The sequence below is a fragment of the Lissotriton vulgaris genome, chromosome 1_2 (genome assembly GCF_964263255.1).
Source record: "Lissotriton vulgaris chromosome 1_2, aLisVul1.2, whole genome shotgun sequence".
Taxonomy (NCBI): Eukaryota; Metazoa; Chordata; class Amphibia; order Caudata; family Salamandridae; genus Lissotriton; species Lissotriton vulgaris.
Genome location: NC_141686.1, coordinates 315,248,372 through 315,274,809, shown reverse-complemented (window position 1 = coordinate 315,274,809; position 26,438 = coordinate 315,248,372). Strand labels below are relative to the sequence as shown.

The 26,438-nt window shown below is 49.6% G+C and overlaps 1 protein-coding gene across 2 annotated transcripts in view; it reads right to left on the bottom strand.

The window, feature by feature from the left end:
- P2RX3 (purinergic receptor P2X 3) overlaps positions 1-26,438 on the bottom strand; it is a 307,490-nt gene that overhangs the window by 164,906 nt on the left and 116,146 nt on the right. For both annotated transcript variants that reach the window (XM_086953350.1, XM_086953351.1), the window contains exon 2: positions 19,070-19,205. In XM_086953350.1, the coding sequence (XP_086809476.1) occupies positions 19,070-19,205 (136 nt within the window). The remainder of the gene's footprint in view (positions 1-19,069; positions 19,206-26,438) is intronic.

Genomic DNA, 26,438 nt, shown 5'->3' with positions numbered 1-26,438 from the left:
ACCACTGGCCTCCCTGTCCTCTTCAGCCCTGGGCTGACTGAGGCAGGGTAGAGAGGTGCAGGTTACCTGCTCCAGACTGGGTCCCACCTGGGAAGGGTCCACGGCCATCAGGGGCTCTGCCAGGCTAGGCCTGACTACCTCTGGGGCAGTTCCTTCAACAGGGGTAGAGTCAGTTCCCTGAGGAGGCTGGCTCTCACCTAGTGTCTGGGAGGGGGAAGACTCTTCTTCCTCCTCAATGCTCTCTGTTTGAGTGGAGTGATCCATTGTTTCAGGCGTCACAACCTCACTATCTGTTTGAGTAGAGGCTGAGACCATTTCAACCTTGCCAACCTTTTCAGGAGGGCACTCAGTCTGTGTTTGGGCTGTGACTATCACAGCCCTCCTATCCTGTTCTGGAAAGTCTGTCTGAGCCTGGGCAGTGGCTACCACTGCCCTTCCAACCTTTTCAGGGAGGAATGGTGCTTGGACTGGGGCTGTAGCTATTACTGCCCCACTAACCTGTCTGGATAGGCCTATCATTCTGGAGTGAGTTTCTTGCTCCACCTCAGCCCATGCTGAGAGTTCCAGGTCATTCCCCAGTAAGCAATCTACAGGTAGGTTATCTGTCACTGCCACTCTCATGGGCCCTGTGACATTACCCCAGCTGAGCTTGACTACTGCCATGGGATGCCTTCTCTTCACTCCATGAATGTCTGTCACCTGATAAGTAAAACCAGGGGTCAGTTGAGCAGAGGGGACCAGATGGTCACTCACCATGGTGAGGCTGGCCCCTGTGTCTCTGAATGCCTCAACTTTCTGACCATTCACTAAAACTTCTTGTCTATACTTTCCCAATATGTGGGGTCCAGTAGTGAAGTTGGCAAACCCCATGCCAGTCTCACAGACAAGAGTGTGGTCAGGGAACCTGGCTAGGCCATAGTCCTCCTGATTGCCCAAAGTAATGCCCACCACATTCTTGGGGGCACTCCCACCACCTGGGGGATTACCACTAGTGGTAACAGGAGGTTTAGGAGTATTACCTGGGGGTATGTTTCCCTTATTACCATTTCTAGGGCAACTGACATCACTTTTGTAATGACCCACCTGTTTACAGGTATGGCAATAAGGTTTCTTTTGTTCTGAAGGAGTGTTCTGGGACCCACCACCCTTGTTGGAGTTTTGGGGCCCTTGGGAAGTCTTCTCTGAGGATTTATCCCCACCCTTCTCTTGAGGCTTGGTTGATTCCTTTTTCTGGTCACCACCCTGGTTTTTAGGCCTAACCCTGGTTCTGACCCATTTGTCTGCCCTCTTACCCAATTCCTGTGGAGAGGTCAGATCAGAGTCTACCAGGTGCTGATGTAATAACTGGTTCTGACAATTATTTAAGATTTGCTCCCTCATAATTAGATTATACAATCCTTTAAAATCAGTAACCTTACTACCCAGTAGCCAGCCTTCAAAAGCCTTAGTGGCACAATCAACAAAGTCAGTCCAATCTTGAGACTGAGTTTTCTGGGTGTCTCTGAACAGCATCCTGTATTGTTCAGTGGTTAAACCAAACCCATCAACCAGTACATTCTTCAAGATTTTGTAATTGTTAGCATCCTCCACCCTTGTGGTGAGGAGCTTATCTCTACCTTTACCATCAAAGGAGAGCCACAAGATAGCTGCCCACTGACTTTGGGGAACACCCTGCACAGTGCAGGCTCTCTCCAAAGCAGTAATCCATTTGTGGATGTCATCCCCTTCTTTAAAGGGGGGCACTATCTTATTCAGGTGCTTTTTATCAAAACTCCTTTCCCTATTGCTAGGATTATTGCTGCCACCAGTGGGCTGTAGCCCACATAATTCTTGCTCTCTAGCAAGGGCAAGTCTCTCTTTGGCCAGGGCAAGTTCTTCCCTTTCAATCCTCAGTTTGATTGCCCTTTCTTCAGCTTCATACACTCTCCTCTTAGGGGAAGACATCCCTCTGTGAGAAGAGTTGAGAGAGCCATTGGTTCGAAAGGATCTGTTAGAGCCTCTTGATAGAGACCTAACTCGTCCATTCCCAATGTTAAGCTGACCTGAGAGTGGGCCCAGGGGTCCCCCAGTACCAAGCTCATGTCTGCTTAAGTTGGACCTGCTTAGTCTTCTGACTTCTACCTGTCCCTTATCTGCCTCATCCCCAGACAACTCATCCTCCTCCTCAGCATCATCTGCCTCATGGAGGGGATGGATATCAAAGGGACCCTGTAAGGAGGGCAAACTTCCTTCTGGATTAGAAGGGTCTGGGTTACCAGCCCTACTGGCATCATAAGCCTCTAAGAGACCAATCAGAAAGGAAGTGGTGGGGTTAGACCCCTGTTTTAGTTTCCTGAGAGTACACACTTGTCTCATCTCATGGAAGCTAAGAGCAGCATATTTTGAAGTAAGGACCTGTGGAGGGTCCACTGACACAAGGGGATACTCAGAGTTTCCTCCTTTGTCTGACATGCTGATTCTAGTGTGGTGTAAGTGATGCACCTACCTACACTATGTGTTACCTACTGATCCCTTGCTAGAGTTGCAGCCAAGGTGTGCTAAGCCTTGAGGAGCTACAACAGCTGGTTCAGTAGAACTCAGAGTATTCTAAGCTTTAGTTATATGTACCTAACAGTACTTATGTGATCTTTCAACAAGATATTCTTAGGATACGTGTGGTAAAACAACAGCAAGCTCAAATCCCAACCGCTGCTCACCAATGTGGTAAGGTGGCCTGATATGCAGTGGTCACTATTCTAGTGCCCACTATGTATCAGTCCAGCAACCCTTATTGATGATTGGTTGTAAGTCAACCTTATAGACCAGCTATCCTAGTAGCATGGATACGAGCAGTCTAAGGCTAAAGACTCGAGAGGGCGTGTTAAGCCAGCTGTTTACCACACATATACCCCTTGAATACCCAGTGAAAGGACACCACACAAGTGTTATGAAAATAAACAGTTATTTATTAAAGATCACAACAGCCCTGTACTCTTTATGAGGACAGGGTACTAAGCACAAACCAAAACTCTTACAAAAATACTTAAGTTAGCACAGTATATACAAATGCCCGAGGGGCACGGAAAACCATATACTCTAAAAGTGGAATGTGAAATTCCTAGCAGGTAAGTACAGTACTAATAGCTTTTGGAATCGCTAGGACTTGACTAGGGAATCGTTAGATTACAACTAGGAGGCCTAGGGGACTCGGGTGCAGTGTGTGCACTCTCACGCGAGATGCGGACAAAAGTCTATGGTAGCTAGGAAAAATAGAAAGTTAGTGTTCTCGGGCGAACCCGACCTGGTAGGGAGAAAACGAAGATAGATTCTGACCCTTGGATAGTGAGGCTATGCTGGGGCACCGAAATGCCGAAGTTACCTAGCCCAGGGGCTGCAGCTGCATAGGTCTGAAAAGACGTCGGGAATCCTCGTAGACGGACCAGGAGCCGGAAGAAAAGATGCTGGCCGGTGACCAGTGAAGAAAGTTCAGTTGGATCCAAGCCTGGATCTCGAAGATGGATGACACCTGAAAGCAGAGGGGACCAAGTTCGAGACTACTAGCCAGTAGTCAGTGGGCACCAGGAGGGCACCGGATGGTAGCCACCTCGACAAGGTGAGTGGGTGACGCTGTAGCTCGAAGATCTCACGGACCAGGAGGCGTTGTCGGCGACCAGGATGGAGGATCGAGCTGTCCCACGAAGATAGAAGCTGTCGGCGTCGCTGGACCCAGGATTGGGCAACAAAGCCTTGGCAAATTCAAGCCCACGCGGTGGACCTAAAATGGCGTCTGGAGTGGACCAGGAGGGTCCGGGGTGCCTCTCTTGAAAAAGGAAGCAAGGGCCAGCCTGGAGCAACCAGACCAGCAGAAGAGTTGTCGTCGGGCGTCGTTCAGAAGGCCACAAGCCAGCCGGCTAGTAGCCAAACAACGCGGTGCACAGCAAACAGCAGAAGGGCCCCACGCCGATCGTGGAGATGCAGGGAGGCTGACCTTGGGTGCTGGAGCTGCGCTGGGTCGGGGCTTCTCGGACCCCAAAGCACTCACCAGTGGAGGACACGGTGGGCTTGCAGTAAAGATGTCGTGCAGTCTTGGCGATCGTCGGTCCCTCGAGGTCTCGTCGCACTCACGGTTCTCAGCTTGGCTGTAGAGGTGAGTAGAGGTCAGAGGTGCCAGGGAAGCCGGGTCTCGTCGAGCTGGGTCGTCGGATTCGTGATGAAGGACTTGCAGCAGACCGCAGTGTTCTTTAGGATGGTGCCTGCGGATGCAGGGTGACTACTCCTTAGCCACAAGGGAGAATCTTGAAGAAGAAATCGTGAAGTCCTTTCGAAGAAAGTGGTATCTTGATTCCAAAGATGATCTACTTTGAACAGGGGGCCCGCTCCTATCTTTATACTAAAAAAGGGGGCTGACCCGGTGACTAGGTCCTGCCTATGGGTGGGACCAGGAGGGGGGTGGTTACACCCCTCTCCCCTGCCGGACTTCCCCAGGCCAGGGGCTGGTGTGCCCCTGGAACTGGTTCTGACTGGCCTATGCGTAGTGAGCACCGGGGTGCCACTCAGCAGTCACCTTCCTGAAAAGCCCTGCCTACCCAGGATACACAAAACCATGTCTGGGACGGTGCTAGCACCGCCCCTGACAGGAAACCCTTTGTCCAGGCTCCCCTCACTGGGAGGACTCCCAGCTGCAGGGGGTCAGACTCGTGTCTGTGGTGGCAGCATCCATTTTGTGGAGCTGAGGCTTTGCTTAACTTTAACCGGGGTTCACAGTTACATACATGTCGTGTCCCTCTAGAAGGGTGGAATGCTAACCCCGTCGCCAGAATTGGCGAGGGGTTAGTATTCCAATTCGTATGACACCTTACTCGACATGTTTTGATAAAGCAATACCAAAGTTAGCATTTAACCGCGAGGATTATAATGCACTTAAGAGTATATGGTATGCGATATCATGGAACAGCTATTAGGACTTGGTTCCGCAAGCTGCAGACAGGCTCAGCTCATGCCAGAGCACCATCTCACACGATTCCAAGCACTCTGCCTTCAGGATTGTTAAGGCCTGCCATAGGAGTGACTGATAGGGATCTGTGTGTCCATTTTAGGGTTAGGTATAGGTATACTACACCTACAGCAAAGGGTGATTACACGACTTTGCCCCAGCTGTCATGCAGCCAGTTGTGTCAAATTTAGGAGGCCAGCCAGGGGTGGCATAATACATGCTGCAGCCCCTGGCAGCCCTGGGTACACCCATGCCCTGAGTTACAGGGTCTGATAGGGTGGCCCAGTACCAATTGGAAATGTACCTAGGGTACATGGAATCCATTTAAAGAGAGAGCAGTAGGCCTGGGGTCCTGATTGGCAGGGTCCCAGGTCGACTATGTCCAAAACCAGCTAAAACACAGGGCAAAAAGTTGGGGGCAACCATAGTCAGGATGTACCTTCCTACAACCTCCACCACCTCCGAGCAGTACTACAAGCCCTTCAGCAGGCTGGCCTCACGATCAAGGCCAGCAAATGTCAAATTGGGCAAGGGTCTGTAACCTACCTCGGACACCAGGTGGGAAGCGGCCTGGTGGCCCCTCTGCAGCTCAAAATTGCCGCCATCCAGTCCTGGCAGCCCCCCATCACCCAGACCGAGGTACGAGCCTTCCTGGGCCTCACGGGCTATTACCGAAGGTTTGTGAAAGACTATGGCACTATAGTGGGGCCCCTCACAGAACTGACGTCCAAAAATCAACCCAAGAAAGTCAACTGGACCGCAGATTGTCAAACAGCATTCGAACAATTGAAAGCCGCCATGTGTTCCGCCCCTGTGCTCCAGGCCCCCGACTACAGCAGGGAGTTCGTCGTCCAGACGGATGCCTCCGACCATGGCATTGGGGCAGTCCTGTCTCAAGTGAACACCGAAGGCCTTGATCAGCCAGTGGCCTTCATCAGCGGACGACTCCTACCACGAGAACAGCGCTGGAGCACCATAGAGAGGGAGGCCTTCGCTGTGGTATGGGCCCTCAAGAAGCTCCGGCCCTACCTCTTTGGCACACACTTTCGGGTGCAGACCGACCACCGACCCCTGCAGTGGCTGATGCAGATGCGGGGGGAAAACCCGAAGTTACTACGTTGGTCCATCTCCCTACAAGGGATGGACTTCACTGTTGAACACCGGCCTGGGCCAGATCACGCCAACGCAGATGGCCTGTCCCGGTTTTTCCGCCTCGACGAGGAGAGTCCCCAAGAGGATGGGTAACTCTCCCCGCCTTCAGCTGGGGGGGACGCATGTTGGACAGGCCACATGAAGGGCCGCTCTCCCCCGGCCCGACCAGGCCCGAGCCCGGTCACGCAAGTACCACACACCACCATTGCACGTCCTCCGTCCCCTCAGGGACCCCTGCCTTCGAACATATAGACCTCGTGGGCCCGATCCACTGCTGGCCCGCGCGCCCATCCGGGACGCCATCTTGGACACTCCACCACGAGGCCGCCTGGCCCCCGATCGACCTCAACCCTGGGCCTAGCCAGGCCGCAGACATCCCGGCACCACCATCCACCCAGGAGGTGAGCGGGCTACTTGGCAAGTCAATGGGAGAGAGAGGTGTCGATGGCTCTCCCCCGCCAAGCGCCGCTCGGCCATCGCCTCCCCGGGCGCTGGCTCCACCCCCCTGCTGGGTGTCGGGACACCCTCGTCCCGGACCTCCCGACCTCCAGGTGCGAGGGTCCGGACATCAAAGAACATCAGCCCTATAACTGGGGCAGCTCCAGAGCAGGAAGGCAGTTGTATCTTGGAGTCGAGAGACGCAAAGAAGAACTCATCCTTGACGGACTACTGGTGCTGCCGTAGCTCTGCCTTGTGCACCTTCGTCTTGCCTGCTGGCGCTGCCGCAACCTTCGTAACCTTCCGATCCTTCATCGTCGTCGGGACCTGCTGGCGTGGCCGCGGACCGTTTGCAACCATCATCTCATCGGGACCTGCTGGCTCCGCCGCGGACCGTCGTTTCCTTCGTCCATCTCGGGACCTGCTGGCTCCGCCGCGGCCCGATCATCTAGAACGCCGAGCTCGAGGATTGAGAGCTATTTCCACCTTTTGGTAACAAGACTGTCCCGCTACCCTTTTCCCAAACCAGAGATCAGAATCGAGGGGACCCCTGAGTCCAGACCTCCTTGTACCATCCCATCGTACTTAAAGAATTGCCTATAAAGTCTCGTTGAACTTTAACCTTGTGTGGTGTCCGTCTGTGGGGGGGAAGTTACTTGTCTGTACGATCGCTGGAGACGGCTCTCCCCGGAGACCTCTCCCCTTATCCTCGGCCGACCCTCCCGGTCCGTCTAGTCCGTCTAACATCTGGCCTCCAGAACAGAACAAAACTTCCCATGGTGGCTGCCTGAACTGGAAACAATACTCCATTTAAGACCTCCAGAACAGAACACAACATCCCAGGGTGGCTACCGGAACTGAACACAATACTCCAGATATGACTTCCAGAGCAGAGCACATCATCTGATGGCAGCCCCTAGAACTGGACACAATACTCCAGATATGACCTCCAGAACAGAAAACAACATCCCAGAGTCGCAGCCTGTACTGTACACTATACTCCAGATATGACCTCAAGAACAGAACACAACATCTGAGGGTGGCCTCCAGAATTAGACACAATACTCCAGATATGACCTCTAAAACAGAACACAACATCCCAGGGTGACCTCCAGAATTAGACACAATACTCCAGATATGACCTCTAAAACAGAACACAACATCTTCGGGTGGCCTCCAGAATTAGACACAATACTCCAGATATGACCTCTAAAACAGAACACAACATCCCAGGGTGACCTCCAGAACTGGATACAAGACTCCACATATGACCTCCAGAACAAAACACAGCATCTCAGCCTCTACTGAACACAATACTCCAGATATGACCTCCAGAACAGAACACCCGAGGGGGGCCTCCAGAACTGGACACACTACTCCAGATTTGACCTTCAGAACAGAACACAACACCCGAGGGTGGCCTCCAGAACTGGACGCAATACTCCAGATATGATCTCTAGAACAGAGCGGAACATCCCAAAGCAGCCTCCATAACTGGACACAATACTCCACATATGACCTCCAGAACAGAACACAACATCCAAGGGCGGCCTCCAGAACTGAACACAGTACTCCAGATATGACCTCCAGAACAGAACACAGCATCCGAAGGGGGCCTCCAGGACTGACTGAACACATTACTCCAGATATGGCCTTCAGAACTGAATGCAGCATTCCAGTGTGGCCCCCTGATTGGACACAATCCTCCAGATACGGCCTCTAGAACAGAGCACAGCATTCCAGGGTGGCCTTCAGAACTGGGCACAATCCCCAAGAACAGAGCACAGCATTCCAGAGTGACTTCCAGACTGGGAGTCAATCCTCCTGATACGATCTTCACAACAGAACACAGCATTCCAGGGTGGCCTCCAGAAAAGTACAGTTAATGCAGTTTGACATATGGGATGTTGCAACTTGTTCAACCATGTAGTTAGGTCACGTATAAAATAGAAATTCGAGTCCTCCTGAGGCGGAAGCCGGGAGCGGACACACTGATTTTTAACATTGCACTACTGAAATTGTTGTTTTAAACTTGTGTTTGGATTCTAAAAATACCTACTTACCATTCGATTTCGGATCCCCGCACAGCCGAGTCAACACTGTGGCGGCAGGTAACCGAGCACCTTCACCCCTTTCCGCCACTTTGGCGAGCGCCAAGGCCACGCCCCTCACTGAGGCCACGCCCCCTTCCTCTCCTTGGCCTCCCATAAATCATGTGCCTCCATCGAACGCGCAGCAGACGAACGCAGCGGGCGCGACGTTTGCGCGCTGAAGCCGCGCCTAAGGCAAGCCCGTCTGCGCCCGTCCGCGACCGTACGTGCCCAGTGCCTAGGCCACCCCGCTATCTCGGCCCTCTACAATACTCACCAGCACAACTTATCGCTCTCCAAGGCCCCTGGCTTATCAAGGCCTCCCTGACCACCCACATCAATAATTTGGGACTGACAATCTCAGCTACTCTTCCCACTCTTCATGACCCAACTCACCCGCTTCCTCTTCCCCCCTATCCCCTCCGTTTCAACCCCCTGGCCGGCCCCAGGCAAACGCCTCTTTCCATCTACTACCTTAACACGCGATCTTCAGTCAAGCACTGCCATGAACTTTTTGTTCTGCTGGATCTTCACAAGCCGGACCTCCTGTTTCTTACGGAGACTTGGTTTCGTGACAGCTCCCTCCCCATCTCATTAGCATCTCTCCCTGCTACCTACTATGTTCTCCGAGCTGACCGGCCAACCGGTAAATCAGGCGGGGGTGTCGCCCTGATTGCCCGGAAGGATCTGCCATTTCAACCTCTCAGCTTTCCCCCAATTGGCTCATCAGACTTCCTAGTGGTCCGCTCACTCTCCCTTAAAGTGCCCCTCACTTGTTTACTTATGTACCGTCCCCCCCAACCTCCTCAAACCTTTCTTGACGGGTTCCAAGAACTTGCAGCCACCCTAGCAGTTAATAACTCCTCTGTCCTGGTGCTGGGTGACTTCAGCTTTTGGCCCTCTGACCCAGCTGAATGTCCCACCTCCAAGGAATTTTCCGAAACTCTACGTTCCCTTAACTTCATCTCGCACATTCATTCCCCTACGCACACTCAAGGCCATACCCTTGACCAGATCTGGTCCCTCAACTGCCCTATTGTATCCCTATCTGTCTCCCCTTGTCCCTGGTCTGACCACTCATTGATTTCTTTTTCCTCTCAAATTGGCCCTCCCACCAAGCCCTCGTACCCTAAAAATATCTGGGTAAGATCCTGGGGTCGGGTGGATGCAGCCTCTCTAGCTTCCTCTCTCTCCTCTTCCAGTCCAGTCGTATCTGGTCTGTCTTCCTCAGACCAAGCCAACGCCATCAACTCTTGGCTTCTTTCAGTCGGTGATTCCATCGCCCCACTTAGGCGGGTCCCCTCTAGACGGACGAACGATTCCAACCTCTGGTTCAACGATGAACTAAAATCGCTAAAACTTTCAGTCCGTCAAGCAGAACGGGCCGGGAGACGTCAGTACTGCCCCACCCTCAAAGCTCAGTAAACCTCCCTCTTGTTGCAATATAAAAAACTTATTTTTTCCACCAAAGAGGATTACTTTTCTTCCAAAATTCTAGTCGCGGAGAATAAGCCCAGAGAAATCTTCTCTATCATTAACAAACTTGCCTACTCCGATAGAACTACCCTCAAGCCTTCCCCTTCACAACCTTTATGCGACTCCCTGAATTCTTACTTTCTGGATAAAATTGCAACAATCAGAGCTAATATCCCCCCCCTCTCCTTCTTTCCTCATCCCGCCCTGTACCCCTACAGAGGCTAGCCTTGACTCTTTCCCTCTACTAACAGTGGAATCCTTCCTCTCCCTCCTGCCTCTGGTTAAATCTGGGTCTCCACTTGACCCATGCCCCACCCACATTCTTTGTCACATCTTCACGTGTTGCCCACTGCCTCCGCTCACCTTCCTCAATTGCTCCCTGTCCCAGGGCGTGGTTACCCCTGTTCTCAAAACCGCGATAATCCTCCCCATTCTCAAAAAACCTGGTGCGGACCTCTCTGTCCCCACCAACTATCGTCCTATTTCCCTGCTCCCCTTCTTAGGGAAAGTTCTGGAGCGACATGTTACCAGAGTACTTACCACCTATGTGGAAGTAAACCGAGTCTTAGCTCCCCGCCAGGCCGGTTTTCGCCCAGGGCACTCCACCGAGTCAGTCGTGCTCTCAGTACTTGACAATCTTAGAGAGGGATTAGACACGAACATTCCCCAGGCCTTGGTGCTACTCGATCTCTCCGCCGCCTTTGACACGGTGGACCATTCCATCTTACTCTTCCGTGTTGGGGCGGCGGGGATCGGTGGCACGGCCTTGGTCTGGCTGTCCTCCTTCCTAAATGGCCGCACTCAAGCGGTCCGCCTGGGAGACTTCTCGGCCGAACCCCGGAAGTTGCTATGCAAGGTCCCTCAAGGTTCCTCCCTCTCTCCCTTTTTTTTTAACTTGTACATAGCCCCCCTCATCTTTGCACTTCAGCAAATGGAGGTATCCGTATATAATTATGCGGATGACCTCCAGCTCATTTTCTCTCTTTCCCACTCCCCTGATTCTAAATTTAATTTCCAATCCACTATGCTCTTCATCCGGGACTGGATGAATGACAACCACCTGAAACTAAACCCAGATAAAACCGAGTTGGTTTTGACAGGTGGTTGCTCCAGTCCCTGGTCCCCCCTCTTTTGGCCCCCTTCCCTTGGGCCGCCCCCCTCCCCCTCCCCCTCTGTTAAAACCCTCGGCTTTAAACTCAATGACCAACTCACCTTGCACTCCCAGGTGAGCTCGGTGGTTTCTTCCTCTTTTTTGTCTCTTCGTACTATCCGCAGGGTTTCCCGTTTCTTCTCATTCTCGGCCCTAAAGCTTATCACACTGGCTATGGTCGTCTCTCGATTGGATTATGCCAATGCCCTCTACCACGGCATGCCTGCCTACAACATACGACGGCTGCAGCTGGTTCAGAACCAGGCCGCTCGCTTGGTTTATAATCTCTCCAAATCCCACCATGTTACTCCCCTTTTGAAATCCCTACACTGGCTTCCCATCCAGGAACGTTCTCAATTTAAGGTAGGCTGCCTTGTCTTTCAGGCCCAGTTAGGCTCAGCTCCGGCGTTTATCTCATCAGAGATCAAACCTTACGCCCCCATCAGGGAACTTCGCTCCTCTTCTCAACATCTGCTGAGCATCCCCCGTTTTCGCCAAAAAAATGGGTAGGCTCTAAATTTTCCACCCTTGCCCCCATTTTTTGGAATTCCCTCCCAGCCCACCTCAGATGTACTACCCAATACTCACTTTTTAGAAAGGCGTTAAAAACCTTTCTTTTCGCCAAAGCCTTCCCTTAATCATTTATCATTAGTCCCCCCCGTTATTCTTGTCTCTGAGGACTTGGTATACCATAGCGCCATGGAACCGTTCCGGTGAACGTGTGCTTTATAAATAATTTAAAACTCAAACTCATATACGCTAATTCCTCAAGTTATATCTTCAGTTACAGGTTACAGGATGAAGATAAGTTCCTATGTAATGCCCGTCCAGGAGCTGCCTCCTTTCTGCTCAGCCCATACACTCCAACTAACTCCTACCCAAGCACAAACACTCTCTTGGGCACGGTTCTCCAGAGGTGGCCTCCAGGACTGGGAACGATTCTCCACAGGAAACCGCCAGGACTGGACACAAATCTCCACGGGTGGCCTCCAGGACTGGGCACTTTCTCCAGAGGTGGCCTCAAGGACTGGGAACGATTCTCCACAGGAAACCGCCAGGACTGGACACAAATCTCCACGGGTGGGGTCCAGTACTGGGCACTTTCTCCAGAGGTGGCCTCAAGGACTGGGAACGATTCTCCACAGGAAACCGCCAGGACTGGACACAAATCTCCACGGGTGGCCTCCAGTACTGGGCACTTTCTCCAGAGGTGGCCTCAAGGACTGGGAACGATTCTCCACAGGAAACCGCCAGGACTGGACACAAATCTCCATGGGTGGCCTCCAGGACTGGGCACTTTCTCCAGAGGTGGCCTCCAGGACTGGTCCTGATTCTCCACATGTGGCCTCATAGACTGGACTTTACGCTCCATATTTAGCCTCAAGGACAGAGCAAACTCTTTCTAAACTTCCCAGATGACTCAATATAACTGGGGACTTGATAATTCCAGGGGGCTAACCTTCTTTTGAATTATTAGACTGGCAGAAATACAAAAGAAGGAAAGCCCCCTGGAATTATCAGGTCCCCAGTGATATTGAGTCAGAGAAACACAAGAGGCCTGGTAAGTAGGCAAGGTTACACGTGGAGAGCTCCTCGTGTGTAGATGTACTCCTATGCCTGTAGGAGAGTAGCATCTGCTTACTATGGGTACCCCCACTTTTTGCTGGTGTTTCACTGTTTTTCGACTTTAGTCTGGCTGGGGCCCTGCTATTCAGGACTGCAGCCTAGCTGCTTCCTCTCTAAAATGATTGCATGTACTTTAGGTACACTCCAGTTTGGTTACCGGGGTACCCTTGTAAGTCCCTAGTATATGGAACACCAGGTACTCAGAGCATAGGTACCCCAGAGGCCCACCAGGGGCTGCAGCAGGTACTATGCCACCCCTGGGAAGCCTTCCAAAATGACACCACAGGACTGCTACTGCAGCCTGTGTAAGGTGGTGCATAGGTTACCTATATCTACATTTAATCACTGACACATATAAACATAAAATATAAATCAGTCACTCCTATGGCAGGCCTTATCAATCCTGAAGGAAGAGTGCTTGGTTTTGTGTGAGAAGGTGCCCATGCATGAGCTGGACCCCACTGCAGCTTTCGAAGCCTATTCTCTGAGGCTGTTCTGTGATGCAGCCAGACTATATACTCTTAAGTGCATTATAACCTTGCGGTAAATGTTAACTTTGGAATGGCTGCATGGAAACATGTCATGTTTGGTGTTAAACACTTTGGAATCCCCCACCCCTGCCAGTCCTGGCGGCAGGGGTAGAATTCCACCCTTCTAGTGGGAGAGACATGTACACACTGGTCTAACCGGTAATAGTTTAAAAGAGCCCTGGCATCACAAACCGGATGCTGCAGTCACAGACAGGGGTCTGACCTCCTGCTGCTGGATGAAACTCTGGCAGGGGAGGCTTTGTCAATAGGTTTCCTGTCACAGGTAGGTGTAACCACCTACCTCCGAGACAAGCTTTAGTGTATTGGGGCTGGGTGGGTGCACTCCATGAGTGCTTTGAAAGTCTGCACTGGGGACACACTTGGTGTCCCTGTGCATGGCCCAGTTGAAACCGGTTGCAGGGACTACCAGCTCCTGCTCTGGCAAGAAGCTGGACGAAGGAAATGGGTATGACCACCCCTCTTTCCTCACCCTCCCATAGGTGTGTCCCCAGAGTATGTCCAACCCTTTTTCTTAGTATAAGTAAGGGACCCCTGGCAACAGGACTTTAGATTACACCTGGACAAAACCCTGCAACTGAATCCTGGAACTTTAATGCTCTACTAAAGACTAGAGGACGCAAGAATCTCCCTTGGGGTCAAGGAGTGACCCCCTGCTCAAGCAGGCACCAACAAAGCAACTTGCCAGTATGCATTTCCGAAGCTCCCGAAGGACTCCATAGTATCTGCAACACAGGAAGAGGATTTCCAGATTTCTCAGAGGCCGACACGAGTCCCCAGCAAAGCTGAGACCCGCAGCCCTCACCAGTGATGTGGAACAGTAACCCCTGAACGCTGTGCACATTTGCTAAGTGCATTAACTTCATGAGCTTTCCTGAAGTTGTGCATTGGGTTACTTATAGCCCGAGCCCTGAGCACCATCTGTTCCAAAGATTGTGGACTTACACTCCAAGAGTGTTCCGTGAGCACGCTTCTTGCATTTCCGCTCGAGGCTCCTTCGCGATCCCTGGTCCGTCGACTGGCGGGTCCCCTCGAAGGTATCTCTACTTTTCCTTGGGCTTCCCTGGTTGCTTTAGACGTGCCCTGGCTCCCCATTGCGTGGTGAGTCCCTCAGACCTTGTTGGTCTGCACCAAAGCCTATCTCTGCTTTCTGCGTGGGTTGCTGTTGCCAAGGCTTGTTGGTTCCAATCCGGAAACCGACACCGCAGCACTCAGCATTCTTTGTGGGATAGCTCAAATCCAGAACCTGGTTGTCGTCAACGCCTCCTGGTCCTCGTGGCTGAAGAGTCAATATTCAGCTTCTTCACCTGAAAGCACCCGACATCGGTGGGCATCCGCCTATCGTCCACCTGGTCACTGACAAGTGTCCCCTCTGCTTTTAGGTTCCTCACATCTTCGATCCAGGCTTGGATCACATCAGACACTTTCCACTTGGACGCCAGAAGCACTTTGCAGCAGATTGCCATTGAAAACGACGACGAAACCCGACACCAAAAGACACCTATGCACCCAGCTTCCCTGGGTGAGGTTACTCAAGTACTCTGGTGCTCCCGTGGGAGTTGGCTCTAGAACCCTCTATTTCTAAAGGGGTCATCTTCTAAGTGTCCTTTATCTTCAAGATTCCAACCGCGACTGTCCCCATAGAAGTTAATGGTGATTCGCGGCTGTGTTCACACACTGCACCCGTCCCCCGTGGGTCCCCTGTGTCACTACCTTGGGTAGTTCCTGGTGGCCCCAGCGGTTCTAAAGGCTCTAGGCCTTGTATCTATGTCAGTCATGGTTCTTATACCACTTTCTTAATATACGGTTTGGTAAGCCCCTAGGGCTCAAGGTACATTGTGTTAATTTACTGTGTGATATTAAGTTTACTGAATGTACTTTTGCCTCTAGCCTCATAAAGAGACTAGAGGGATGTGTTTAGAATAAATACATATATTTTATATATATACCTGGTGTGGTTCTCCTTTCATTTGGTCATTCATGAGATTTCAGACTGGTAAAACAAGCTGCTTTACATTTCTTCAAGACTTAGCCTGAAGGCTGCTCTCCACAGCTACCACTAGGATAGCTTTCAATAAAGGTTGTCTTTAACCTACCATCAATAAGGGTCATTTGGACTGGTGCAAGGTGCCCACTAGAATAGTGGACAGCATATACCAGGCCAACTTCTCACAACACCTATGTGCAAATCTCTTGATGGATGCAATTCAGCATTTATGGGTGAAGATTTACATACGTGTGGAATGATGTGTCTCCATACCGTCAAATGAGGGGCGAAGACTCCTATGACCTCATTTCTGACGGAAAAGTTAGTATTGGTAACTTTCCAGGTATAGTGGATATCTCCATGCAGAAAGCAATAGGGAATTTTAAGAAAATTGATTCTAAAATATAAAAAATACACTTTTTACCTGACTTAAAAATATTACAACACATTCACCTAACACCTATTCACCGAACATTACCACGGTAACGAAGGACAACACGCTTTCATATTATGACATATTAACTTTAAAAATTGTTTATTTTTATTTAAATTAAATGTTTAAATTGAATTAAATGGTATCTTTGTGATTTAAATAAAAAATAAATTAACATTTTCATTTTAATAAATTATATATTAATAACATTATAATAAAACTTTACCTGCCTCGATTTTATTCTTTAGTACTGTGTGACAGTAGCAGTGGGTGGCTCTGTCTGGGGCTTGACTAACTCAGCTGGAGTACATTTACTCCTGTTTTATCAGTAGCGCTGTTGTAGTAAATAATTTAAAGTGCAGTTTGTGAATTGCAGTTGTCTGACTCTTAACTTGGTCTGTGTTTTGTAGCATTATATCCCACTCTAAGCCCCGCCCACTGTATAGTAATGATTGTATTTTGGAGTTCTTAAAGTAGCACTATTCTGTACGACTTGCATGAGTGTGTACAAGCATTGGCGTGTACAAGCCTGAGTGACACCCTGGAGACTTGAGGGTGTAAAGTCGGGCCTCAGGCCCGCATCGTGTAAATGAGGGACACACGGACACCAGGATAGTGGGCTGGTTAATGGGCCACGAGCAAGCCTGATTCTTGTCTTCTCCTGTCAGATACCTTCTGACAGTGGTGAGTTTTTGGATACCGAGGCAATAGCCTCATAGCACGAGCGCTCGGCCCCTTTTATTGACCGGGTCACCTGACTCGTGACGCCGGCGGTGGGTGGGTGTACAGTGTGGGTTACACTTATAGAAAGACTAGAACGTGTCCCGCAGGACACTACAGAGGGGTGCAGAGTGCCTCACCGACAGTACACGGGGACGGACAGACTGCAGACAGACAGAAGGACAACGGCACGCTTCTTTGGGGCAGCAAGCCACGTCACGTTTCTTTACGTTGGTATGTGGAGTCGGATATGAGCCTGTCATCTGCTGCCCTCCAGTGCACACTGTGTGAACTGCGACTGTCTGTGCCTTCAGCTGATAGCAGATGAGGTTTGCAAGAACTGGTCCAGGCTGTTTATTTATTTATTTATTTAATGCATTTTTATAAAGCACGGACTTTACCCGAAGGTGTCAGAGCGCTGTACAATATGACCAGTTACGTTACATGAGAGGACTGTTGCAGGAATGGAACAAACAAAAATAGCAGGCATTAGAAATCGAAGCGACACAGGCAAAAGGCGCACAATCTCAAGCAAGCATGAACAGACAGAAGCAAAAATAAGAATAAATATGACAAATTTTACAATGACTAAAGGACTTCCTGGCGAGAAATAGCAAGCCATACAATTAAAACAACGCAGGCAAAAGGAACACAATATTAAACGCAGCAAGCACCTGATGTACAAACAAAAATATAAGTATATGTGACAAATTTACAATGACTAAAGAACTTCCTGGCAGGGTCCGAGATTTGCTACTAAGTCGTGCAGGCGCTCGCGGGACGCTTTCCTGCGCCAATGCTGAACTTTCACGCACAAACACAGTTTCGTACCGAAAGAGGATGCGGCTTACCCATGCCTGTGTATACATGGCGTTACTTGCAATGACAAATCAAAGGGGCGTGACGGATGTATTATTTTCTTGCAAGGTTTTTAGTCTGTACAAACAAGCATGACTGGCATGGGCCTCCTAGGTCCAAACATGACCCCCTAGGACCCCAAATAAAGGCATGATTCATCGCGAAACACTGTGAAAAGACAATTTCAGTTGAGAAGCTGCGGGTTGAGGGGTGCTAGAGTGGGGTTAGTGGGCGACTGGGTTTTATTAGTGGTGGGAACTGGGATTTCCCACTGGTGTCTTGTGGCTCCAGTGCTCTCTGTACCCCCTTCGCACTCCTGACTCTCTAGGGGTGCAGGGAGGAGCAACAGGGCTGATGAATCAGGGTCTGGAGCTCAGGCACTGTAGGGGGCACTAAAACACCACTAATGTGCACAAGATCACACAAAGTGAAGCAAAAGAAGTGAAAAGTCTTGGATGAATATTTTCCTTTCAGTGCTGCATAGGTGCCTTTTTCTCTGTGCAGACAGATGTTGGTGCTGCTTTGCTGCTCGTTGCGTCACTAAGCATTAGGAAGGCATTGGCGTGGGTGTTGAATGGGTGGATGATGCAAACATCCGTAGTTTTTGATGCACAGCCCAACCTACTAAGGTAGTCATGCCAGGCTTTGCATCAACAAATGATGTCTCCTTGAAGCAGGCGCTAGCTTGGAGAAATGCTTTTATTTGTCAATAATTACTAGGGCTCCCAGTTTTATGGTAATTATATTCTGGGCATTCCCGTCTGTATTTATCCATATTTATTTTTTGCTATAATCTCAGCTGGCACAAATCACACCCGTTCCCATAGTAGGCAAGGGGGCAGCAGTTGTGCTCGCCTGTGGCGATGGAGCGCCCCTATGGGCTCACAAATGCCAAGGCCATGGGTGGAAAAGCAGGGCCAGCCATAACCTCTATGAAAGTGCAGGATGGCACTGCCCTCTGCAAGGGGCAATGGGTTAATAACTACAAAGACTGAGGTAAGACTTGGGTGAGGACTATGGTAGGAACAGTGGGCCCGATTCACAGAATGAATTTAAGACTCAATCCTAAACGTTCTACTATTTTGGTATTCACAGAATGCACTTACTACTGTTTTGGTATTCACAGAATGAACTTACTACTTTTGGTATTCACAGAAGTTAGGATTTTGTCTTAAGACAAACTTAAGACAGACTTAAGACAAAATCCTAACTTCTGTGAATACCAAAAGTAGTAAGTTCATTCTGTGAATGCCACAAGTAGTAAGTTCATTCTGTGAATACCAAAACAGTAGTAAGTTCATTCTGTGAATGCCAAAAGTAGTAAGTTCATTCTGTGAATGCCAAAAGTAGTAAGTTCATTCTGTTAATACCAAAATAGTAGTAAGTTTAGGATTGAGTCTTAAGTTCATTCTGTGAATCGGGCCCTTGGAGTTGGTGACTATGGGAGAGGTTTGGAGATAAGGCATAGATTAGAGATTTGTGGTTTCGGAGTGTGATGAATATTTGGGGTTGAAGAGTGTGTTAGTACTTTGAGGGGTGCTTTAAAAAGTGGGGGTTGAGGACTCTGAGGAATGGATGGTTTAGGTTTCCCCTGGTTGTTCCTGGATTCCGCGACCCACCTGTGGGGGTGTGACGTAATCTGCCACATCCATGACCTTCTCGCTATACTTCCCGAAGCCCTTGACCTTGGTCATGACGGAGGACTCGATGGCGGTGTCGCGGACCTGGTAGGCCTTCTCATGGATAAACACCCACCTAGGAGGAGAGAAGAGACACTGATGAAAGACTGGAAACCACTGGAAGCACCACCTCTGAGGTCAAACCCCAAGGTCATCCCACCTGCCCAGGATCCTTCCTTCTGTAGCATCCCACACTCCAGTTAGTTTCCACCCTTTCCAACAGATCTTCAACACCTTTACTCCCCCCACACACAGTAATGTTACTAAAATTCAGGTATTGCTGTAACCCAATGTGGCCATGCGAGGGGTTATGCACTGAATGCTTCATACTCCAAGGGTTATGGCTGCAGCCCCTCAACCCCACAAGCCAAAATCCAAACAGAGCCTCCTTCTCAGTGCTACAGAGAGAGAGCGACTGAACTCCCCGACACAAGGATTCCCTCTTGATGCCTGGCTGCGTTAAACATTAAGGGCCATATTATCAAGAACGGGGATAACATTATCGCTGCTTTAGTAGCAGGAAACTGCTGCTAAAGCGGCAATAAGGGGCTTCATAATATTCCCTTGAGAATTCCCATGGAAGCCCAGGTTTGATGTCCTTCACAACAGAACCTGGGCTTCTATGGGAATTCTCAAGGGCATTTATCAAGCCCCTTATCGTCACTTTTGCAGCAGTTTCCTGCCTCAAAAATCGGCGATAATGTTATCGCCGTTCTTGATAATCTGGCCCGAAGTTGCACAAACAGACTTGTAGACAGTGTTCATACCAGCACATAAATATAGCATACCACACTTGCCCACAGAAAGACAAAAACAAAATAATTTCGGTACAATGCAATTTAAGTAAAAAATGCAAATTAGTGAGTTAACCATAAAATCATACAGTTTAGACAGAACTCCAGCCCGACACAGCGACTTTAACAGTGACAGGTTTGCTGGGTAGATACCTCTCCTCCACATGGAATATAAGAGGGATGGAGTTTGCAACCAAGTAATATATAATACACGCTCAGCTGACGAGGTGACATGAACCTAGCATTCCTGCAAAAGGCTCACCTTAATGAGGCTGAGGGCGCCAAAGGTAAAGTAAAAGGAAAGGCCTATTCTGCCATGCAACCTTCTCCGTGTATGCCCCAGGCACAGCAGTATGGGTGAGCCCAGGTCCACCATTCGCGGTCACAGACTCACTTATAGGTGCCGGGAGGCGCTATGTCCTGCTCCGGGGCCGCCTGCATGGTCAGCCATTAGTGCTGGGTAGCCCATCCTCAGGGCCACTGGAATGAGGATGCGATTGTTCGGCCGCAGTGATTTTCGCATATTGTAGATTTACCACATTCGCCATAGAATGCTCCGTCTGCTGCATAATTTTCAGATTTTAAGTAAAAAAAATGTGTTTCTAGTGCAAAGGGTTCAAAAATTAGTAAAAAACCCAGAGATACGTGTTACCAAGCAGTGGGAGGCCCTTCACAAAGGTTGACTGGTCACCTTTATGTGGCTTATTGCTATATTTGGGTGTTACACTGGTACTAATAAGGTGCAACTACATTGCTGGAGTTGTGTCATGCATGCGACATGACTCCAGCAATCTGCTGCTCTTACGCCAAAATATGCGACACGCATCTGACTAGCCTTGTGCCGCGGTGCGTCGCATTGTAAATGCGAGGCACCCGTGGTGGCGCAAGGGTATTCCTGCATGTCACATCTTTACTGGTGCATCCCTGCTAATATGCAGGGATTCACCAGTTCTTGTAAATCTGCCCTGCCTTATTTACAATACAGCTCACCATGGCGCAAGGATTGACAGATGAGGCAGAAATTCTTACTCATCAGTCAGGCCAAAAGGCACGCATTGCTGGAGTCATGTTGCAAGCACGACGCTACCCCAGCAATACATGGGCAAGCCTATCCTCATTGTGCTGCGTTACTTCTTACGCCTGCTTCAAGCAGGCGTAAGGATTTGACGCAGTGACGTCCTAGAAGTGAGGCAGTGAAATCTTGTAGATTTCACGGCGTCTCTTCTACGAGGCGTTCCTGCATGGGAACGCCCACCCAGCATATATTATACCTGACGCAGGTATAATGTGACGCAGGGCTTTACAACCTGACGCATCTCCCTAGATGCGTCATGTTGTAAATGGGACACAACGTGGCATATTGTTCAAGCCGGCGCTTCACAAAAAGTGGTGCAACGGCGGCGCAAAAATGACTAAGGGGGCTTGTAAATCTGCCCCTCTATTTTTAAGCCATGATACTTTTGTATCGCGATATTTCACTCGCGATAGTGAGGTAGTTTATCGCCCCAAAAACTTTGTAAGCTTCAACTTTCCATGCATAACCCAAAAAGTTTGGAGAAATCAATTTTCTGAAGCGAATATATACACTCATGTATTTTCACAAGACAAACAAGTGCATCGCACTTCCTGGCGTGTTTCTTTTATTTCTCTATGAAGGAAACACCCCCGGAAGAATCCTTGCCCCCTCAGCCGCGCCAATCCCCTCTGGGAGGGATTTACTCCTGCCTTTGTCTTTCGTAAACCTACGAGGTGATGAGGGCTTAAATTGGTGTGTGTAAATGCCTACTAATATCTAAGGGGCATATTATCAAGGACTGGTGTTAAAATTATCGCCGTTTTATTGGCAGGAAGCTGCCGATAAAACGTCGATAATGGGCTTGATAATTCGCCCTTGTTAATTCCCATAGAAGCCCATGTTCTCACCAGAACATGGGATTCTATGGGAATTAACAAGGACGTATTATCAAGGCCATTATCGCCACTTTAGCGGCAGCTTCCTGCCGATAAAACGGCGATAATTTTAACACCAGTCCTTGATAATATGCCCCTAAATTTGTGAGTGACATTCCCGCTGGGAATCCCTCTCGTCACCAAAACCTTCACGGTACTAATTCCTTTTACAAGTGCGAAAGCAATTTCTGTACATTTAAAAATAATGTTTGCTCTATAAAACAAAGCTATTTGCACATGTAACTCTAACTTAGACAAGCAAATTCCTTTCTGATGTGGGCCCAGGGTGCCCTGTTTACTCCTACACTTAACCTTCCGTTTCTTTCAAGAAAGGCGCGTCAGAAACACAGCTTCAGATGGAATAAAACATGTGATCGGTGTATTCAACTATTTATGTATTGACCACAGCAGACTCATTTACGTCATCAGCGGATTGCACACTGTTGTCCTTTGGTGTTAACAGAATGGAATTTGTCCACCCAGTGGCTGAATTTCACAACGTGTAACCGGGTAATCTGGGTGCAAATTGTGACTTCACCACTTGGCCAAATTGTGTGATCGTGGGCAGACCATTTTACCGTGCTTTAATGTATTCATTTTTTTAAAAATAACCAATTTGGAGAATCTTGGGTATAGGTTAAAAAAGGAGCCCACTTGTATGCGTTTTAACAGACCATTACATACCAAAGCGTTTTATGTCTCGGCTCGAGCCTTGAGTTTAAAGGACGAGCCAGAGCTGGCTCGACCCTGGCTCGGCTTTGCAGTTGAATTTGCAGCTCACCCACCTCTTGGTGATGGCGATATGTACATCTCGATTAGTGTCTCGGCCACTACCCCCTCCACACTCTGCGCAGGCAGGGACCTCTACAGGGACCTCTACACACGGACTTGGTAGACCCACGGGGCCCCATGATGACGTTGCCAGGGATGGGGATGGAAGGGTCCCACTCAAAACTGCATCCGCGCCTCTTGTTATTATTATTATTATTATTACATTTCTTATATAGCGCCAGAATCGACCCCCGAAGGGGTATCTCCGCGCTTGCCTTGGGAACCCGTCCTGGTTTTTCCCTGTGAGATAGCCCCTACAGGGCATCCCCAAGGTGAAAGCCAGGCATCCCGCCGCGGGAGGGCCGTTGTGGAGATTAAGCAAGCTTAATGCCCAGAGTTGCAGAGTGTGAACCCATGATTAGGTCAGGCACCGAAGCGAGAATTATCGAGTCCGTGGACATTTGAGCTCAACAACCTGCCGCGTCGGGAATCGAACCCTGGTCCCGGGTCTGACCTCTGCTTCAGGGTCTGCCTGCTCTAACCAGTGAGCCACACTTCTCCACACTTCTCTTGTGAACCTGTGCGCGGGACAGGACTGCAGGGAGCCGCTAGAGGGCGCTCGGTCCACATGTAATCCAGGAAAGGCTTCATGTGTGCTTGGAACCGAGCTCTGTGAAGGGTGAAGCAGGTTTCAAGAGAGTAGGGGCACAGTGGACAAGAGAGGGACAGAAGAGCGAAAGAGAAGGAGTGACTGAATGAAGCGAGACAGGAGACACCGGCAGAGGCGGCTCGCCCATCAGGGCATTCAGGCACCGCCCTACCTCTTTCCAGGCTGTCACTCTGGAGGTCTGAAGGCAGCCAAGGACCATCGAAGTGAACGGGCCATGAAGCAGGCTGTGCATGTCTCAGACACATGTGCCATGCCTGGCCCAGCAGACGTGCACGGTTTGTGATGCTCAGAGCTCTGATTGGCTGCGCTGCTGGAGATCTGGGGCCTGGCATAGCGCCCTGAAGTCCTCCAGCAACTCTACTTGTAAGGCCACAGAAACCAATGTTACTTAGTCACTGTGTGATTGGCAGTGTGAGGCTTCCAACCAGACCGCGCCACGCATCTGTGTGAGGGTGACGTGCCCACTGCCTGCCCTGGTATGATGCGGGCACTCATACAACAGGGGCCATTCTTGGTATGTTTGAAGCCTCCTTGGCATGACCCTGCTCACACCGGTATACAGCTGGCATAACAGCGACTCCTCATAGGATAATGTGGGCATTCATGGCAGGATGGTGCCGCTGTGGTACAGGCTGGCCATGCCATGATGATGGTGATTCTTGGCATTGTTTGGGCATCGAGGGTATGGTGATGCCCACCCCTGGTACAACGCTTGCCCCAATATAATGCAGAGCTATGGGTGACCGCGTGTCCATGCACACAGCGCCAGCCGCTAGATATCTATGCATTCACCCGAGCCATGCATAGACAGTGCCCTGGGGGCGAGTCACGCTGTTTGAGGACAAAAGGTGACGCGGGGTGAGTGAGCGACAGAGCGCGAAAACACAGTCTGTAGCTTCCAATGTACACGTGGTATGCATAGCCATAACACATTTATTTGAGGTGTTGTCTCCCAAAGAGTAATAATAGTTTATTAAAAGGTGGGTTTATAAAAAACATTAAAAAGAGTATACTTCAGTGTCATATAACACCATGAATATCTAAGACAATTAAAAAACGTGTGACAGGGGTACAAAATCATTTACCCACATCACCCCCCCCCACCCCCCCTTCACCATCCGATTTAGATATCCAGCCTACTTGGCAGGGCTCTTTAAAGGCTTAACTGCTCCTCTGAGCTGCCCTTCACACAGCAAACCATCCCTCCCCTATAGAAACCCTGGCCTCTCGAATGGTTCTCTGATGGAGTATCGATGCTACAAACATTGTGTGGACAGAACATCGACAAGGTACATATAGGTAGAGTTAAGTATAGTAAACGTTTACTCACCCATAGAAACTTACCTTCATGATATTTTTGTCCTTCATGTTCTTGACACAATATTTTGTCCAAACACAGTTTTCAAATGGGATTATCCGCCCAATGTCCTTCCCTGTTGCTCTGTCTACCTTTTCCACAAAAGTTTATTCATATGGGCAGCTCAAGGTCCCATAAGTTCCTATCACTCCGATGCCCCCCATATTTCCACACTGTCCCTCGTCATCTTCAGATCCTACAACATGGAGGGATTTGGTGCTCTGCTCACTGATGCCAGCATCAAGAGTCAGCAACATGCTGATGATAAGCACCTCCACTTGAAAGGCTCCTCTGTGCCAGACACCCGAAGCCTCAAACACGGCCTGCAGGAAACATCCTTTACAACAAAACTGGCGTGGTAAAAGCATGCGTTGCAACGTCATACATCCACGGCCTGCACATCCTCCAGACCTGGACGTCCAGCGCCCACCTGAAGCTCACCCCAACCAAGACAGAATTCCTGGTATTTTACAAAAACAAGAAACAAGAAACAGTACAAACTGGGCTCGATGACGTGAACCTTGCAGCTTCAAATGTGATATTTCACTGAATACCAAGGCCCTTACAATGACCCTGGACTCCAACTTTCCCTCAATGAACTCACTGCCAAAGCAACACTAAGACGGCCTGGTACCCGCTCACTCGTCTAAACGATGCAAAACCTTTCCCTCCAGAAAGCGACTTCAGAACTGTTGGTGAGGTCTGTGTGCTATTGGACCTCTATGGGGGGAATGCCCTGTGCCATGGTCTACCAGACCACACACGGGTACTCCATACGGGCATCTTTCTAACCACAGTACATCTCATTCAGCGCCTGAAGAAATATGATCACACCACCTCCATCCTGCTGGAACAGAATCGGCTTTGCTGGCCTGCACTATCTTCAAAACCAGTCACATCTTTGACAAAGTCCTCACGAGCCGCACCCCGCTTACACTGGAAACAAACTCACACTCTCTGGTGGTTCCTGGTACACCTGCAGCCAGGACACCCGCACCCTACAGACTAAGAAGTGTCAAAAAGAAAAGACACTCACAACACAAGGAGGGAGGTACCCTTGAAACCGTTAGGGGACAGGGTAAATAGTACACAACAACAAAACGTCCCTATTGCAAATAATCAGTCAGTGTAGGTACCCTATCTGTAAGACTTTTGTTTTTTTTAAATAATATGTATTTTATTGTATAATGTGTTTTCTGATGCAAATTGATTCTGTAACCGTTTTAATAAACTGTTGTTTTTATACTGGTAGAAATTATAGTCTCTTAATTGTTGTGTGACTTACAGATAGGGTACCTACACTGACTGATTATTTGCAATAGGGTGTTTGACATATTTGTAGTCTCTGTTAGCGTAGATAACCCTCAAGCCATTTGGCCTAGGTTATCTTACGCCTCAGGATATATCTCCACCAACCAGGGACGTTTTGTTGTTGTGTAAAAAGAAAAGACACACCACTGCACAGACAAGTACAGTGCTATTACCTCTTCTTTGGGGAAAAATACAGATGATCCGAGCAGACCGAAAATACAAAGCCTGAATCACTCTGACACTCAGATTTCAGCGCAGAATGCTCGGACACACTCAACTCTCTCAAAGACCGTTCCTGTGAAGATGACCTCTTACTCCTGTCCATCATGGCCTTCTCAAGAGAACTTATTTCAGCCCCACTCAGCATGGTATTTGGCTCCTTCACTCAAGGCTTCTTTCCATGAGCCCAAAGAGAAGCCAGATCCTAGACCGCGATGACCTCGCCAATTGGTCATC